General features: G+C 44.3%; 1 protein-coding gene across 6 annotated transcripts in view; it reads left to right on the forward strand.

The window, feature by feature from the left end:
* The window catches only part of STAT2 (signal transducer and activator of transcription 2), a 126487-nt gene that overhangs the window by 93591 nt on the left and 14925 nt on the right, over window positions 1-17971 (forward strand). For 5 of the 6 annotated variants that reach the window (XM_040341048.1, XM_040341051.1, XM_040341054.1 and 2 more), the window contains 5 exons: window positions 4494-4610; window positions 6757-6892; window positions 10477-10526; window positions 12885-12979; window positions 16315-16454. In XM_040341048.1, coding sequence (XP_040196982.1) covers window positions 4494-4610; window positions 6757-6892; window positions 10477-10526; window positions 12885-12979; window positions 16315-16454 — 538 coding nt within the window. The remainder of the gene's footprint in view (window positions 1-4493; window positions 4611-6756; window positions 6893-10476; window positions 10527-12884; window positions 12980-16314; window positions 16455-17971) is intronic. The other variant, XM_040341050.1, reaches the window with a different exon arrangement.

A 17971-nucleotide genomic window follows, 5' to 3' on the forward strand; every position in this document is an offset into this window, starting at 1 on the left:
CCCCCGCACCCTCCTCCCCCCTCCCTCCGTGGCCAATACATTCCTCCTCTCCTTCCCCCCTCCCCCCCCCCCTTGCCCAGGCCTATACATCGCCTCTGAACCGTAGGGATCCTTGGTACCCCCTACCCGTCGGTTCTTGTGGATGAGGTGGAGCACCCCTGTGACCCTCCCATCCCTCTTCCCCAGGACTTTCCCGGGGATTTGATCTTATATGGGTGGGGTAACAGATCCGCCCTCCCCGTTCCCCTCCCTAGTCATCCCCTCCCCCTCCCCCCCTCAGCGCCCAGGAGCACCTCCAGATTACACCCCGAGGGCCAAGCAATTATCCGCTAACTATTCAACCCATCCTGGTAAGTCCACGGCAGGCATATCCAATTTGCGGCAGAACCCTGCCAGCTCCTCGGGAAATATTAATTTTGCTGACACCCCTTCTTTCTGGCCTATCAGACAAGCCGGGAAGCCCCATTTGTAATTTATGTTATGCCTACGCATCTGCTCTAATAAGGGTTTTTGGAATCTTCTTCTGGCCAGGGTTTCCCATGCCAAATCCGTGAAGATCTGAATCTCCGTGCCAGCATAGGATAAGGGAGGCTTTCTTCTCAGTTTTAACCAGATCTCCTCTTTATGTTCGAAATGTCTGAACCTAGCAATGATGTCCCTGTGCCAATTTCCTCCTCCCTCTCTGATCTTCCCCACACGGTGGACCCGTTCCAATTTTAGGGGACCTTCCGTGCCGTTATCCAGGAGGGGGAGAAACAGATCATTGAGGATTTTTCTCAAGTCTTCACCCTTCTCCTCCTTAATTGATCGTATTCTTAAATTTTGCCTTCTATTACGGTTCTCTTGGTCTTCTAATCTGTATTGCAGCCATCTCTGGTTTTGTTTCATAGTCAAGTGTTGGTTCTTTATTTCGCTGAGATCAAGGTCTTGCTTTTCTATTCTTTTCTCAACTTCCTCTACTCGTTCCAACATATGAAATAAGTCAGTTCTTAATGTACTAATTTCCTCTCTTATTACATTCTCCACCCTTTTTAACATTACGTCCATTTCCCCCATGGTGGGGACATGGGAGCTCAGGCTGGGGTCATCCATTTGGTTAGATACGTGGTCAGATTCTGTTGAGATATCGGCAGTTGGGGATGGCAATCCCCCCACTCCCTTTTTGGTAGTCCCAGTTTTTTCAACTTTTTTTGTCGGGCCTGGGCTCTTTGAGCTCCCGTCCGGGGTCATGTAGTGTCTGATCGTACTCACGGAGGAAGTCTCTTTAGGGATTTTCGGGACAGCCCCCCTTGTTGACTTGTTCATATTGTATTTCTTTGTCGTTCTGATACGTTTCCCCAGTTTGAGCAGAGAGGGGCAGGCCTCCACCCCCCCTTCTCTCTTTTTTTATTTTTTTTTTTTGTCCTCCTTTTGACGCTGTGTATTTTTTTTTTTTTTTTTTATTCAAAACTTAGTGAGGCGGAAGTTGTGGGTACTAGGGGGGAGATATTGGTTGTTTCTGGAAAACGGCTAGAATTCTAACTCCCAGTATTTCCAGAGATTTTTAAAAGTTTCCGTGAACTACCCGGAACGTTAGGGTGGGTGGTTAGTAAGAGCTACGTACCCCCTGATTTGGGGGGGTTTTCACCCTCGAAACCTCTAGAAGCCGGCTTGGGGTACCGGAAGACTTTAGGTAAGGTGGGCCTGCTGCACGCTATGCCCTCTATCAACCTCTGCTCGCCCAGCAGAAAGACAAGGTTAGGCCAGTGGTGTTGGCTACAACACTAGTGTTCCCCTGGGGCTCCGGTCTGGCCCTCCTGTGATTTTACCTAGCCCTGCAGAGGTGGGAATAGTGTCTCTTATGTGACTGGTACCTTCCCACCTGTAACTCAGGGTTTTTTTTTTTTTTTTTTTTTTAGTATGTTTTTTTTCTTTATTTCACGCGGCGTATAAGATCTTTAGAAGTTGTAGTCCTGAAAGCTTAAGCTCCTGAGGTGATACCTTAGCACTATTACCCCTTTAGATATATATGTAAATATATATATATATATATTTTTTTTTTTTTTTTTTTTTTTTTCCCAATAGCCGGTCGGGGTAGGTAAGGCCCTTTAAGAGCGGCCGTCCAATATTTATTGCCTGTACACCCAAGCAATGCCCCCTAGAGACCCATAAACAGACAGCAATCGATAGAGGCAAATACGGTGGAGGCAAATACGGTGGAGCGGGGGTATCTCATACTTTTCCACCCCTCCCCCTCCAGTCGGTATCAGTGTGAGTATCCACCAGGTATGAGTCTAGAATCGAGGAGACCATGGGTGCTTGCGCAAATTAAGAAAATATAGGGAGTAAAGAAAAAGTAAAACTTTCACATGTCCACTTATGAGGCATAGAGTATTGCACATAAAGTATGGGGACTCCGCTTTCTTACCCAGTCTTCACTTATCACAAGGTCCACATACTGCTACAAATCCATTTTTAACATGAAGAAAAGGGTTCATATTACCTCATGCCGTTTCTCTGGGTGTGCTTCTCTGTTTTTTTTTTTTTTTTTTTCCCTGGAGCTGTGGTGGTCTAGAATCTATGCAAGCAAAGCAGGGGGGGGGGGGGGGCGGGCATCCAGCCCACTCGCCGCTGCAGGAAGCTTCCCAGCTGATCCACCCCCAATCCACCTCGCCTGTCACCTGCCGCCGGGGGGATGCGAGGGGGGGGGGACGGAGGACGAAGGGCTCTCGGAGATCAACGGGGGGTGATGTTGGCTGCGGGGTGGGCGGACCAACTGCGCGGCGGACTTCCTCGCCTCATCTCGTCAGTCCTCGCTGGAGCTCCGCCGGGTCTAGACCCCTTCATCACCCGCAGCCGTGACCAGGTCGAATCCGTCTCACGGGCAGCTCCTCCCTCCGACGTGCGTGCTTCACGTGCACCACGTCATGCTGTGATCTGACCTGTGTATTCTGCATGGGCAGTTCTAACCCGTCACTCTCCATAATTTTTTACTGGGGTTGCTGGGCAGCCGGTGGGGCCCCACAGGCAAGCGGGGCCCCCGGGCAACTGCCCAGCGTGCCCAATGGAAAAGATGGCCCTGATTGCCGGGGAGGCACTGTACAGGGAAAAATAGCAAAAATGTATTTGCTATAGTCACACAATTGGGTAGGATCGGGGCGCACTCTCTTGTGTCCCGATCACACCCTTTTTTGAAGCCTATTAGAGCCCTAATATAGGAATTCCTGCTATAGGAATCCATGTGTCTGCGTCCTGAAAGGGGCTGGACTCATGGAGAGGGGGGCAGCAGCAGGGATGGGGGGTGGCGCCCCTGTGCCCACAAAGCACGGGCCGCCACTGATTAGAAATGTACACACATTAAGGGGTCAGCTCACACAAACGCCTTTTTATTTTGGGTAGATACTGGCGGATGATTTGAGCCACTGGTAAATATTCATAACTAAAATGTCAGTATTGGGAAGACTGTTCCTTTATTCATGTCTATAATGATGCTTTGGATGAGCTTTGCATGATTTGCATGCTGCAGAGGTCAGGAGGGGAAGCCTTCCCTTCACAAAACACGAAAGCGGTCAATCTCCTCCACCAAATGTAATGAAGTATAGCAAGGAAAAGAGGCGTCACTCTGTTTCAGACTCTTCACCAGCAGTTTATTGGCTAATATACAGTCAGGACAAGACTGCTGAGCCGATTGTCAATGAGGATCTGTAACTGAGTGCTGACTCTCTTCATTGCACATGTATACAGAATCGGGGGGGGGGGGGGTTGCACCCTAGATCCCATCCAGGCTGCTGGACTATCAGGCAACTGACTGATATGCATGTTCATCGGCAGTTACCCACACTATGTCTGCATTTTTAATAAGAACAATGAGGACGTTGTGTAATATGCAGCCAAACTGACTTTTGAACAGTTGTTTAGGTGCCCTTCGATATTTTTGTCATGATTTTTCATTGCTCATTCTCACAACTCATGATTATTCTCTAAGGCCCCTTTCACACTGGGGCAGTATGTGCGGTGGCGGTATAGCGGCGCTATACCGTCGGAATTGCGGCTGTATTCAGTCGCTAGCGGTGCGATATTAACCCCCGCTAGCGGTCGAAAAAGGGTTAGTACTGCGCTGAGGCGCATTGCCGGCGGTATTACCGCGGTGTCTCATTGTTTTCAATGGGAAGGAGTGGTGAAGGAGTGGTACACACACCGCTCCAAAGATGCTGCTTGCAGCCGATTTCTTTTTCTCCCGCCAACGCATCGCCTCAGTGTAAAAAGCCCTCGGGTTTTCACATTGAGAATGCTGGGGCAGGAGTATTTCAGCCGTTATTTATGCACTATTTTTAGCACTAAAACGGCTTAAATATGCCTGTGTGAAAGGGGCCCAAGTGAAGCAGGCAGGTTTGTTGGACAACAAGCATCAAATTTGCTTTGCTACTTATATTATTCTCTCACTTTTGTGCATTAACCAACTTGTTCGTGAAAAACTCTTATACAGTGTTTTTTTTGTTGTATTATTTCCTCAGGCTGTTACCTTACCATTTGTTGTGATCTCCAACCTCATTCAGTTCTCAGGAGCATGGGCCTCAGTGCTTTGGTTTAATTTGTTGAGCCCAGACCCAAAGGTAAAAGTCTCTCTGAAGGTGAATACAATTCCAGCCTAAATAAAAAAAGTTGTAAAAGCCAGGGGCCGATGTACAGGGGTCGCAGGAGTCGCCCTCGCGATTGGGCCCTCTGCTGCAGGGAGCCTGTGCGGGCCCGCTGTATGCCTGGATAGGAAAAGCAGCAAGGGCGGCTGAGACCGAGCTCCCCGATCCTCTGCTGAACTGTAAATCGGCTCTGCGGAAGCTGGTCATACTGTTATGTTACATTCTTTTTCCAAAATTGATTAAATGTATTATTTTCTTCAAAATTCTACAATCAATACCCCATAATGAAAACGTTAAAAAAGTTTGTTTGAAATCTTTGCACATTTATAGAAAATAAATAAAAAAATCCCATGTACACAACTATTTACAGCCTTTGCTCAATACTTTGTTAAAGCACCTTTGGCACCAATAACAGCCTCAAGTCTATTTTAAATATGATGCTACCAGCTTGGCACACCTATTTTTGGGCAGTTTCTCCCATTCTTCTTTGCAGGACCTCTCAAACTCCATCAGGTTGGATGGGGAGCGTTGGCGCACAGCCATTTTCAGATCTCTCCAGAGATGTTCAATCGGGTTCAAGTCTGGTCTCTGGTTGGGCCACTCAAGGACATTCACAGAGTTGTTCTATAAGCCACTTCTTTGTCATCTTGTGCTTAGGGTCTTTGTCCTGTTGGAAGATGAACCTTCGCTCCAGTGTGAGGTCCAAAGTGCTCAGGGGCAGGTTTTCATCAAGGATGTCTCTGTACATTGCTTTATTCAGCTTTCCCTCGATCCTGACTAGTCTCCCAGTTCCTGCCACTGAAAAACAACCCCACAGCATGATGCTGCCACTGTTTCACTGTAGGGAAGGTATTGGCCAGGCGATGAGCGGAGCCTGGTTTCCTCCAGACATGGTGCTTGCCATTCAGGTCAAAGAGTTCAATCTTTGTTTTATCAGACCTGAGAATTTTGTTTCTCATGATCTGAGAGTCCTTCAGGTGCCTCTTGGCAAACTCCAAGAGGGCTGTCATGTGCCTTTTACTGAGGAGTGGCTTCTGTCTGGCCACACTATCATACAGGCCTGATTGGAGTGCTGCAGAGATGGTTATTCTTCTGGAAGGTTCTCCTCTTCCCACAGAGAAATGCTGGAGCTCTGTCAGAGTGACCATCGGGTTCTTGGTCACCTCTCTGACTAAGGGCCGTCTCCCACCATCGCTGAGTTTGGCCAGGCGGCCCGCTCTAGGAAGAGTCCTGGTGGTTCCAAACTTCTTCCATTTATCATTGTGCTCATTGTGACCTTCAAAGCTGCAGAAATGTTTCTGTACCCTTCCCCAGATCTGTGCCTTAAAGGGGTTGTAAAGGTTATTTTTTTATTTTCTAAATATGTTCCTTTAAGCTAGTGCATTGTTGGTTCACTTACCTTTTCCTTCGATTTCCCGTCTAAATGTTTTTTTTTCTTTGTTTACTTTGTCTGAATTTCTCACTTCCTGTTCCTCCTCGGTAAGCTGTTCTGGCTGACTAACTCCCAGCCAGAATGGCTCGGATGATGGGGGCAAGCTTACAGGAAGTGAGGAATTCAGACAAAGAAAAAAAGGGAAATCGAAGGAAACGGTTAGTGAACCAAAAATGCACTAGCTTAAAGGAACCTATTTAGAAAATAAAAAACGAACCTTTAATACAATCCTGTCTTGGAGGTCTACAGACAATTCCTTGGACTTCATGGCTTGGTTTTGCTCTGATGATGTGGGACCTTATATATACAGGCCGGTGCCTTTCTAAATCATGTCCAATCAACTGAATTTAGCACAGGTGGACTCCAAGTTGTAGAAACATCTCAAGGATGATCAGTGGAAACAGGATGCTCCTGAGCTCAATTTTGAGTGTCATGGCAAAGGCCTTGAATACTTATGTACATGGGATTTTTTTTTTTATGTGCAAAGATTTCAAATAAACATCTTTCACGTTGTCATTATTGGGTATTGTTTGTAGACTTCTGAGGAAAATAAATGAATTTAATCCATTTTGGAATAAGGCTGTAACATAACAAAATGTGGAAAAAGTGAAGCGATGTGAATATTTTTCGGATTAACTGTAATTCACTGACATTAAGAATATTGTTTTAGTTGGAGCTCTGAATTGCTTTTCTGTGCTTCTTTTTTAGGATGTGAACTTTTTTTCCAACCCCCCAGCTGCCCCTTGGTCTCTCCTAGCTAATGCCCTGAGCTGGCAGTTTTCCTGCTGCACCAAGCGAGGTTTGAATAAAGACCAGCTACAAATGTTGGAAAAGAAACTATGTGGTATAGTTTGTTTTTTAATCTCCCAAATCTTTATAATTGCTTTTATCTTAAATCTAACACATTTGGCTTCTAACAGACTGACTTACAGCGGGGGTTGAGTGGGAAATCTTTTTTTTTTTTTTTTTTTTAAATGTCCATATACTGCATTAAACACAATTAAGCTTGTACTCATTTCTCTGGTATTAGTAGGCATCCGCTGTGTGATTTGGCGATAAATTAATATTTATAAAAAAATCGAGTAGTGCAGTTCCATCTTGCTTGTGGGCATTGTGAAGCCCACAAGCAAATGCTTTCAGGAATCGATGAATGCTCGTCACGTGACCGGCTGCATGAGTCACATGACGGGTAAAATCACGCGATAGTTCCTCGTTTTGTCTTCTGAATCGTCTCCTGAGCAGCGTGACGCTGTGCTCCCAGGAGACATTGCTAAATAGTCCCAGCAAACACGGGGCTCTGGGAGATAAAGCGACACGCCCACTCCCGTGGGAGGAAAACCAGGAAGTGCCTGCTTTAGACACCCGAACAACGGTATGGCAATAATATCGAAATGTATGGATAGCAAACTGTTAGCATACACACTGAGCTGGTCTGATTAAGCAGTACTTTAAAATTAGGGTGAACCTCCGCTTTAAGCTCATGCTTAAAGCTGAACTCTAGATGTAATAAAAATAAATTAATGCAGCTCTGTTATCATTAAAGCTGAACTCCAGGATGCAAGTTAAAACCACCTTCAGTGTTGTCACATATGTGTGAATAATAGCCTTTAATAGTTTGGAAATCAATACTGTTGACCTGCAACCTCCACTGAGAATTCTGTGATATAATAGCTCTAATTCATAGAACTCCGCTTTGATCAGGCACCTACAGATGTTATGGATGTGGATCCGGTCTACATAAATCACAGCTATCACATACAACAATTCCAATAATGCAATGGAACTGTAATGAGTAGGCGCGTTTGTCCGTGGGGGTAGGGAACTAGTGTTTATTTGCATAGACTGTCAATCACTGCCAGTGAACAAAAGAAAAATACAAAAGAAGGTATAAGGCTTATCCACTATAGTCAAAATACAGACATGAGTAAAGACTTAAAAATTTGTGTTAAATCCCCCATATACCAGCGGCCTGTCAGTCATAGTGTGAGGTCAAGAGAGGGGCATCGGACCAGGAGTGGTTCAGAATATTTGACCTTTAAATCTAGGGGCAAAAAATGTGCTGTAGTTTTTGGCCTTTTTGGCAAACCAGAATAGGTTCCATGCTCCATACCCAGAATCTGTGATGCTCAACAGACTTTGCAAACCTCTAACAAAACAGAAAGTGAGAAGAAATCCCTGCAAATTAAGGGAATTCCTTATGGGCCCCCAGCCTACCAGAACTAACATCCCCATTGGAAGATTTCTCCTCTATTACTTTTTTGGGGACAACCCAAAATTTGGAATTTGCTTTCACTTTTAATGATAGTGGTAAACAGGACGAATAGAAAGGGCCTAATCTCCCTAACAGAGCACAAAAAGCAAGTTACTGTTATCATAAGCGTGCTGATAAGTCCTCTATGTATTAGTAGTGACAGGTTCTCTTTATGGGACATATCAAGGGTCTGAGCACTTCTGGGTTCATTCCCAGTATAGGAGATTTGGAGAATAGATGTTCCCTGTATCCTCCACCCACTTGCCCCTGCATCTTCTAATGGTCTCATGCCAATATAGGAGCGAGGTGAGCCTGGGGACCTTATAAGGCTCATATTACCAAATGTTAATAAACAATAGTTTTGTTGCCTTACTGGCTTAAAGGGGAACTCCGGCTAGACATTTTTGTTTGTTATTCTTTGATTAGAATCAGAAATGGGAAGATTGTTTTTAAAATGTGTTGTGCTACAGTGTCTTGAAAATGTATTCCTACCCATTGAAATGTTCCACAATGTTTGCATGCGTTTGTGTGTAATTTTATTTTCAGTATAAAAACAGCTGTTCTATGAAGAGATTCTTGGTGAACAGAGAATATCATGAAAGCCAAGGATCACACCAAAATGGTCAGGGATAAAGTTGCAGAGAAGTTTAAAACGGAGTTAGGTTATAAAAAAAAATCCCAAGCTTCGAACAACTCATGGAGCACTGTTTAATACATCATCATAAAATGTATGAGTATGGCACAACTGAAAACCTATCAAGACATGGCCGTCCACCTAAACTGACAGGCCGGGCAAGGAGAGCATTAATAAAAGAAGCAGCCAAGAGGACCCACAGCTCAGGTGGGAGAATCTGCCCACGGGACAACTATTAGTCATGCACTCCACAAATATGGCCTTTATGGAAGAGTGGCAGGAAGAAAGTCATAAGAAATCCTGTTTGCAGTTTACGAGAAGCCATGTGGGGGACACAGAAAACCTGTGGAAGAAGGTGCTCAGATGAGACCAACATTTACATTTTTGTCCTAAAGACAAAACCATATGTATGGTGGAAAACTAACGCTGCACATCACCCTGAACACATCATCATGGTGATGGCAGCGTGTTGTGGGGATGCTTTTCTTCAGCAAGGACAGGAAAGCTGGTCAGAGTTGATGGGAAGATGGATGGTGCCAAATACAGGGCAATCTTAGAAGAAAACCTGTTGGAGTCTGCAAAAGACTTGAGACTGGGGCGGAGGTTCACCTTCCAGCAGGACAACGACCCAAAACATACAGTCAGAGCTACAATAGAATGGTTTAGAGCAAAGCATATTCATGTGTTAGAATGGCCCAGTCAAAGTCCAGACCTAAATCCAATTAAGAATCTGTGACAAGACTTGAAAATTGCTGTTCACAGACACTCTCCATCCAATCTGACAGAGCTTAAGCTATTTTGCAAAGAATGGGCAACAATTTCACTCTCTAGATGTGCAAAGCTGGTAGAGACATACCCAAAAAGACTTGCAGTTGTAATTGCAGTGAAAGGTGGTTCTACAAAGTATTGACTCAGGGGGGCTGAATACAAATACACGCCACATTTTTCACATATTTACCTATTTGTAAAAAAATTAGAAAACCATTTATTATTTTCCTTCTACTTCACAACGATGTGCCACTTTGTGTTGGTCTATCACATAAAATCACAAATAAAATACAATTACATTTTGGTTGTACCATGACAAAGTTTCGGAAAATTTCAAGGGGTATGAATACGTTTTCAAGGCGCTGTATCTGATTCACTTTCTCAGAAATAAAGGAGTCTGAACAGAAACAGGAGTATAGGGGGGTAATCTTCCAGTGGAGACAACTGTTTCTGTGACGGCTGTCAAAGATGGGTTTTCCCCCTTGTCAGGAAGATTTCCTCTCACTTCCTTGTATCTCCAGAACAGGAAATGAGGAAAAATCTTACCAATGGGAACACAGTTTGGAGAAACCCATTAGATGTTTTTGGTGGACACACTTGTCAGTACTCATTAGTACTGTTCTCAGTAACGTACTGGTCTATTGTCTACAACATGTTTGCACCTTGTCTCTTTTATACAACCTTGCAATATATGCTGTGTTTTGCTTGTAATACTCCTAAGTCATTTTGTTATTTTGATGCAAATATCAATTTCATATATGTTTTATGCTTAAAGGTACAGTAGGTGAAGAAGGGAATGCTGTGACATGGACCAAGTTCTCAAAAGTAAGCTTTACATATTGTAGTACTAAAGAATTCCTAATGTTTAAAACTGTTACAGTGAAATACAAGTAAATATGTAATGACTGGTAAACTGCATATTTTTTCATTTTAATGTAGAACTTTCCTCGCTGCCCCCCGTTAAAAAGAACTATGTGCTTCCACACTTAATTGTAACTGCCTCTGCATTTACAGTTTTCCCTTAGTCCCCTGCAGAGTCTAACCACTTGCCGCCCGCCAATGACAAATTGACGTCGGCAAAGTGGTTGTAGAATCCTGACTGGACGTCATATAACGTCCTCCGGATTCTGAGCCGCTGCGCGCCGCAACACCGATCAAGGTAAAGAGTCTCTCACGGAGACTCTTTACCACGTGATCAGCCGTGTCCAACCACAGCTGATCACAATGTAAACAGGAAAAGCCGGTAATCGGCTTTTCCTCACTCACGTCTGTCAGACGCGAGTAGAGGAGAGCCGATCGGCTACTCCTGTGACAGGGGGGGGGAGTTGTGCTGATCGATTATCAGCACAGCCCCCCCGAGTATGCCCACTGGACCACCAGGGATGCCCACTGGGCCACCAGGGATTAAAAAGAAAAAAAGGTATGCCACCCTAGACCACCAGGGATGAGAAGGACACAAAAAATGGATGCCAATCAGTGCCGCAATGGATGCCAATCAGTGCCCACAATGGGCATCACTGATTGGCAGGCATTGTTTGGCACTGATTGGCATCCATTAGTACAACACATACGATAGTGCCCATCGATGGCCATTCGTGCCACCTATCAGTGCCCATCCATGCCGCCTATCAGTGCCCATCCATGCCGCCTATCAGTGCCCATCCGTGCAGCCCAGCCGTGCCGCCTATCCATGCCCAGCTGTGCCGCTTATCCGTGCCCATCCGTGTCGCCTATCCAAGCCCATCCGTGCCGCCCATCAGTGCCGCATATTAGTGCCCATCAATGCCACCACATCAGTGCCACCTCATCGGTGCCGCCTTTTCAGTGCAGTACCATCAGTGAAGGAGAAAACGTACTTATTTACAATGTTTTATAACAGAAACAAAAAAATACTTTTTTTTTCTAAATTTTTGGTAATTTTTTTTGCAGAAAATAAATATCCCAGAGGTGATCAAATACCACCAAAAGAAAGCTCTATTCGTGGGTACAAAATGATAAAAATTTCATTTGGGTACAGTGTAGCATGACCGCGCAATTGTCATTCAAACTGCAACAGCGCTGAAAGCTAAAAATTGGTCTGGGCGGGAAGGTGTATAAGTGCCCTGTATGGAAGTGGTTAAAAAGAGACGTTGATCCTGCCAGTAAAGTCTATCTCATGCAGCTTCCTTTGATGGGATGACAATGCTGATGCATCGCTCCTGATGTCAGAGCAGAGTTGTCCCCGTAATGTAGACTGTGCCTGCACTACAGTTATATATGTTGCAGGGAGCTTGGCATTGTCCCCGCTAATACACTGGCCAATCAGCAGTGAGCCACGCTTGGGCTGGCCATAGATGATACATTTTCTTTCATTGAACCAGCAGGTTGAACAAAAGAAAATCACTCAATTTCCCCCATCAGCATACTCTGGGGCAGCTATTGCGTTCTGACGGTGGGTGCATTTCCTCGCTGTCAGAATACAATGATCAGTGTTGCGGCACTATTTGAACGGAAAGAAAATGACAGGCTGGTTGAACTGAAGTCGATGGATCGACTTCAGTTCAACCAGCCTGCCTATAGATGGATCGAAATGTTGCTGCTCCCTGCTATGGCCAGCTTTAGCCCTGCTTTCTGAATTGACTCCCTTTGTGAGCTGCTGTGTCTTGAAGGGGGTGTATATTAGGCACAAATGAAGGAGGTCTGACTCAGGAGATGTATAAGCAACTTTGTTTTTATGGGGTTTATTTTGTTCTTTTTATGTGTGTTTTTTTAAGCTTGTGTATGGCATCACACTGGAGTTGGGACCTTTTATGATTGTCAAGCAGGAGCCTTTATGCCCTGTATCAGTTTTTCCGACAGGAAAACCGTGATTTTTTTTTTTTTTAACAGCAGAAAAACTGCTCAAAATAGTCTTGCATACACACGGTCACTCAAATCTTGGCTGAGATTCCGAACGTCAAGAACGCAATGACGTACAACACGTACGACGAGCCGAGATGAATGAAGTTCAATAGGCAGTTCAGCTCTTCTGCTTGATTCTGAGCATGCTTTTTTTTTTTTTTCTTAATTGCATACAGACTACTGCAGTTTGCAATAGGAATTTTTCCTGTCACAAAAATTGAGATCCTGCTCTCAATCTTTTCTTGGCAGGAAATGAGAAAAATATTGATTTCTATAACTAAAACTTTTGTTTATTATTGACAGGAAACCATGCCCAGATTTTCCTTCACCTTTTGGGTATGGTTTGATACCATTGTGGCACTTGTCAAATCACATCTAGAGAACATTTGGAACGATGGGTAATTATGCTGTTTTACTGCAATGTGACATTCTACTTTTTAACCACTTGAGATCCGCGCTATAGACGAAATACGTCCGCAGCGCGGCTCTCAAGTGCCAAGTGGCCGTTTAAAAACGGCCTTTTATGTGCATTACCCGCGCGCGCCACTGGGTGGCGCGCGGCGGGTAAAAACTGTCCCGACGCATCGCCGAAGACCCGATGCGTGTACCTGGCGGCCGCGATGTCCGCAGGGTACACGCGATCGTCGGTGACACGGCAGGTGACAGCAGGGACGTGGAGCTCTGTGTGTAAACACAGAGCTCCACGTGCTGTCAGAGGAGAGGAGACCGATCTGTGTCTCTTGTACATAGAGACACAGCATCGGTCCCCTCCCCCAGTCACCCCCCTCCCCCCACACAGTTATAACACACCCAGGCTACACAGTTAACCCCTTCCTCACCCCCTAGTGTTAACCCCTTCACTGCCAGTCACATTTATACAGTAATTTGTGCATTTTTATAGCACTGATCGCTGTATAAATGTGAATGGCGCCAAATTTGTGTCAAAAGTGTCAGATACGTCCGCCGCAATATCCCAGTCCCAATAAAAATCGCAGATCGCCGCCATTACTAGTAAAAAAAAAAAATAATAAAACAAATCATAATTCTGTTCCCCATTTTGTAGGCGCTATAACTTTTGCGCAAACCAGTCGCTTATTGCGATTTTTTTTTTTTTTTTTACAAAAATACGTCGAAAAATACGTATCGGCCTTAACTGAGAAAAAAAATAGTTTTTTAAAAAAAAATTGGGATATTTATTATAGCAACAAGTAAAAAAAATATATATTTTTTTTAAATTGTTGCTCTTTTTTTGTTTATAGCGCAAAAAATAAAAACCGCAGAGGTGATCAAATACCACCAAAAGAAAGCTCTATTTGTGGGGAAAAAAGGACGCCAATTTTGTTTGGGAGCCACGTCGCACGACCGCGCAATTGTCAGTTAAAGCGACGCAGTGCCGGACGCTGAGATTTCGCCTGGGAACGAAGGGGGTTTATGTGCCCAGTAAGCAAGTGGTTAATAAATAACCGAGCATGAAGAACTGGCCTGTTCACACCTATGAGTTTTCTTGTTCGTTTTTTTGCCTTGGAAAGAGCACTAGGTAATCTCCAAAAGAAAAGAGAGATTTGTAACACCAGTACTACTGGTAAATATAAACACTGACTAAGTACACAACTGTAGCATCAAATGCTCATATTTTCCGGTCACGTAAAATAGCAAAAGCCTTGTTGTCATTTGTGTGCAGAATGAAACCTTGTCATCACACAATGAGATCAATGACTGGAGCATCTAGGTCCCTGGTGCTCAACACACAACCCGCTGTCCCTCTGTGTGTGACCCTCAAGCTAGTAGGCAGAAGATTGGCAGTGGGGTGGAGTTGGGAATGTATGGTAAATTTCACTGGCAGTGACCATCAATTGAGGGGGAGGGGTTGGGGGGGCTTAATACTTCTGACATTAGTGTTGGGGCTATTTGCAGCCACTGACACCAATGTTGGGAGTTGTTATTGCACTCACTGATGTCAGTGCGGGGGGTTATTTTGCACCCACTGACTCTAATGATGGAAGGTGGTATTACGTTTACTGACACCAATGCTGGGGGCTATTATTGCACTCACTGATGTCAGTGCGGGGGGTTATTTTGCACCCACTGACTCTAAGGATGGAAGGTGGTATTACGTTCACTGACACCAATGCTGGGGGTTATAATTGCACTCTCAGACACCAATGTTGTGGGTTCATTTACTGCCACTAGCATGAATGCTAGGTGTTGGGGTACTCCAACTTCTCTAGACTAAGGGGTAGATTCAGGTAGGGGGCGCGTAACTCTATGCGGGCGTAGCATATCCTATTTACGCTACGCCTCCGCAACTTTGACAGGCAAGTGCATTATTCACAAAGCACTTACTCCGTAAGTTGCGGCGGCGTAGCATAAATTGGCCGGCGTAAGCCCGCCTAATTCAAATCTGTAAGATGTGGGCGTGTTTTATGCAAAATCATCTTGACCCCACGTAAATTACGCTTTTTACGAATGGCGCATGCGCCGTCCGTTAAAGTATCCCAGTGCGCATGCTCCAAATTAACCCGCAAAAAGCCAATGCTTTCAAAGTGAACGTAAATTACGCCCAGCCCTATTCGCGAACGACTTATGCAAACGACGTAATCGATGGAAAATTCGACGCTGGCCCGACGTCCATACTTAACATTGGCTGCGCCTCATATAGCAGGGGTAATTTTACGCCGGAAAAAGCCTTACGTAAACGGCGTATCTGTACTGCGACGGCCGGGTGTACATTCGTGAATAGGCGTATCTAGCGGATTTACATATTCTAGGCGTAAATCAGCGTACACGCCCCTAGCAGCCAGCGTAAATATGCAGTTAAGATATGACAGCGTAGGAGACAAATTCTGGCGTATCTGATTCTTTGAATCAGGCGCCAAGATACGACGCCTCACACTCAGAGATACGACGGCGTATCTGGAGATACGCCGTCGTATCTCCTACCTGAATCTGGCCCTAAATATTCGGAGTGCATTATAGCGCATTCATTTTGAATAGGTTTCCTAACTTGACACAATGCACACAAATGCACTACCATTATTTGGACCACTGTAAGTGTTGGGGGCTGCACTTGAGGCCCTTTATCATTTTCAAGTTGACAACCACTTGTCTTGTCTCGCTCTTAGTTCAGTCCTTTGCATAGTCGTCAGGCCCTAGTATTCAATGTTTTTCCTGTCTACATGCTTACTTAGACCAGAGCTTTAACAGTATGAAGAGAAGCGTGTCTGGACTGGAGTTCCTTGTCATGAGACCTGTGATAATGGGGAAGGCTAGGAATGCCTCGCCTAACTTAGAGCTTAGCCAGCCAATAGATGAATCAATTTTCTTTTCTTCCACCACAAGTGGAAGGAAAGAAAATTGCACAATTCCCCCCATCAATACAGTCAGTGTTGATATGGATATCCCTCCCACAGCGCTATTGTATACTGCCATGGGGGGTGCGCTGATCCTTCCTGGCTGGCAGAATTAATGATTACTGCAGCGTCTATAGCTAGTGGCAGTATTCACATGTAGAAAAATCTCACAGGTTTGTTGAACGCATGTCCATCGATGGATCGACTTAGGTTCAATCAGACTGCCCATACATGCATCGAAAATCAGGTGGTCCCAGCTGAACTGGCTGAATTTCAATCTATGTATGGCCGAGTTTACTCCTGATGTCTTGTTTATATTAAAAAAAAATGTATATCTTGCCTGCTCAAATGGCATTCTTCTGTTGTTTTGTGTTTTATCACAGCCATGTTATGGGATTTGTGAGCCGCAGCGTGGAGGACTCTCTTTTGAAGACCATGCAACAGGGCACTTTCCTGCTTCGCTTTAGTGAGAGCATTCGTGATGGTGGCATCACATGTTCCTGGGTGGACCACCAGTGTGATGGTATGACATACTGATACAGCAATACAGCAGTCAAATTGTCTATGGACATCTAAAAAGGTCAAATCAAATTTAAATTCAGTGAATAAAAGGGCTTTTGAAAGCTTTTAGATATGTTACATTCTGTAGATCACAAGCGTGCAATGCAACTATTAGTCCCTGGTTGAGAGGACAGGCCCCTAAGAAGATTGTTGAGTCAACTTAAATGTGGAAAATCGATGTGAATGTAAACTTAGATACAGTACTGTTTTAGTCAGCCTAATCTTCCTTGCTTCGCCCAACTCTGAGTAGATTTATTGCCTTCAGACCTTCTCGTCACCCTGGCCATCACTTTAATAATAACCCTGCTTGCCTAATGATTATAGTTCTGCCCAAAAAAAGCCACAATTTAAAGAGTTTGTATTAAGGTTAATTGTGTATAGGATCATTAACAATTATGTAAATATATAAGATTAAAAATATATATACAGTTACAAGAAAAAGTATGTGAACCCTTTTGGAATGATATGGATTTCTGCTCAAATTGGTCATAAAATGTGATCTGATCTTCATCTGAGTCACGCCAATAGACAATCACAGTCTGCTTAAACTAATAACACACAAAGAATTAAATGTTACCATGTTTTTATTGAACACACCATGTAAACATTCACAGTACAGGTGGAAAAAGTATGTGAACCCCTAGACTAATGACATCTCCAAGAGCTAATTGGAGTGAGGTGTCGGCCAACCGGAGTCCAATCAATGAGATGAGATTGGAGGTGTTGGTTACAGCTGCCCTGCCCTATAAAAAACACACACACTAGTTCTGGATTTGCTTTTTCACAAGAAGCATTGCCTGATGTGAATGATGCCTCGCACAAAAGAGCTCTCAGAAGACCTACGATTAAGAATTGTTGACTTGCATAAAGCTGGAAAGGGTTATACAAGTATCTCCAAAAGCCTTGCTGTTCATCACTCCACGGTAAGACAAATTGTCTATAAATGGAGAAAGTTCAGCATTGCTGCTACTCTCCCTAGGAGTGGCCGTCCTGTAAAGATGACTGCAAGAGCACAGAGCAGACTGCTCAATGAGGTGAAGAAGTATCATAGAGTGTCAGCTAAAGACTTACAAAAGGGTTCACATACTTTTTCTTGCAACTGTATTTGTTTTATTCATCTGTCCTTAAATTAAGGGATACTTTATGGTAAAATCAGTTACACTATTGTTTTAGATGAAGCTTAGAACTTCGAATCTTACCAGCACATTTATTTTTCGCAATGTCAGCATTTTGGAGCACATAGCCCCTTTGTCAGGAAAAGAGTGGCCACTCATTGTCTCAGTTGACCATTCCAGGTATCACTGAGAGAGGTTGCTGGGGGTGGGGGGGGCACCATGAGGTTAAGTTGCACCCCTGCAAGCATGTATTATTCAGATTATAAAAAAAACTCTTGAGCTGTAATTTTTGTGTTTTTTTTTTATATACAATTTAAGAAATTTTAAATAGAGAAAATTATAGGGGCTGCCATAGCTCTCTTCC

Source organism: Rana temporaria, chromosome 2, assembly GCF_905171775.1.
Source record: "Rana temporaria chromosome 2, aRanTem1.1, whole genome shotgun sequence".
NCBI classification, from domain to species: Eukaryota; Metazoa; Chordata; class Amphibia; order Anura; family Ranidae; genus Rana; species Rana temporaria.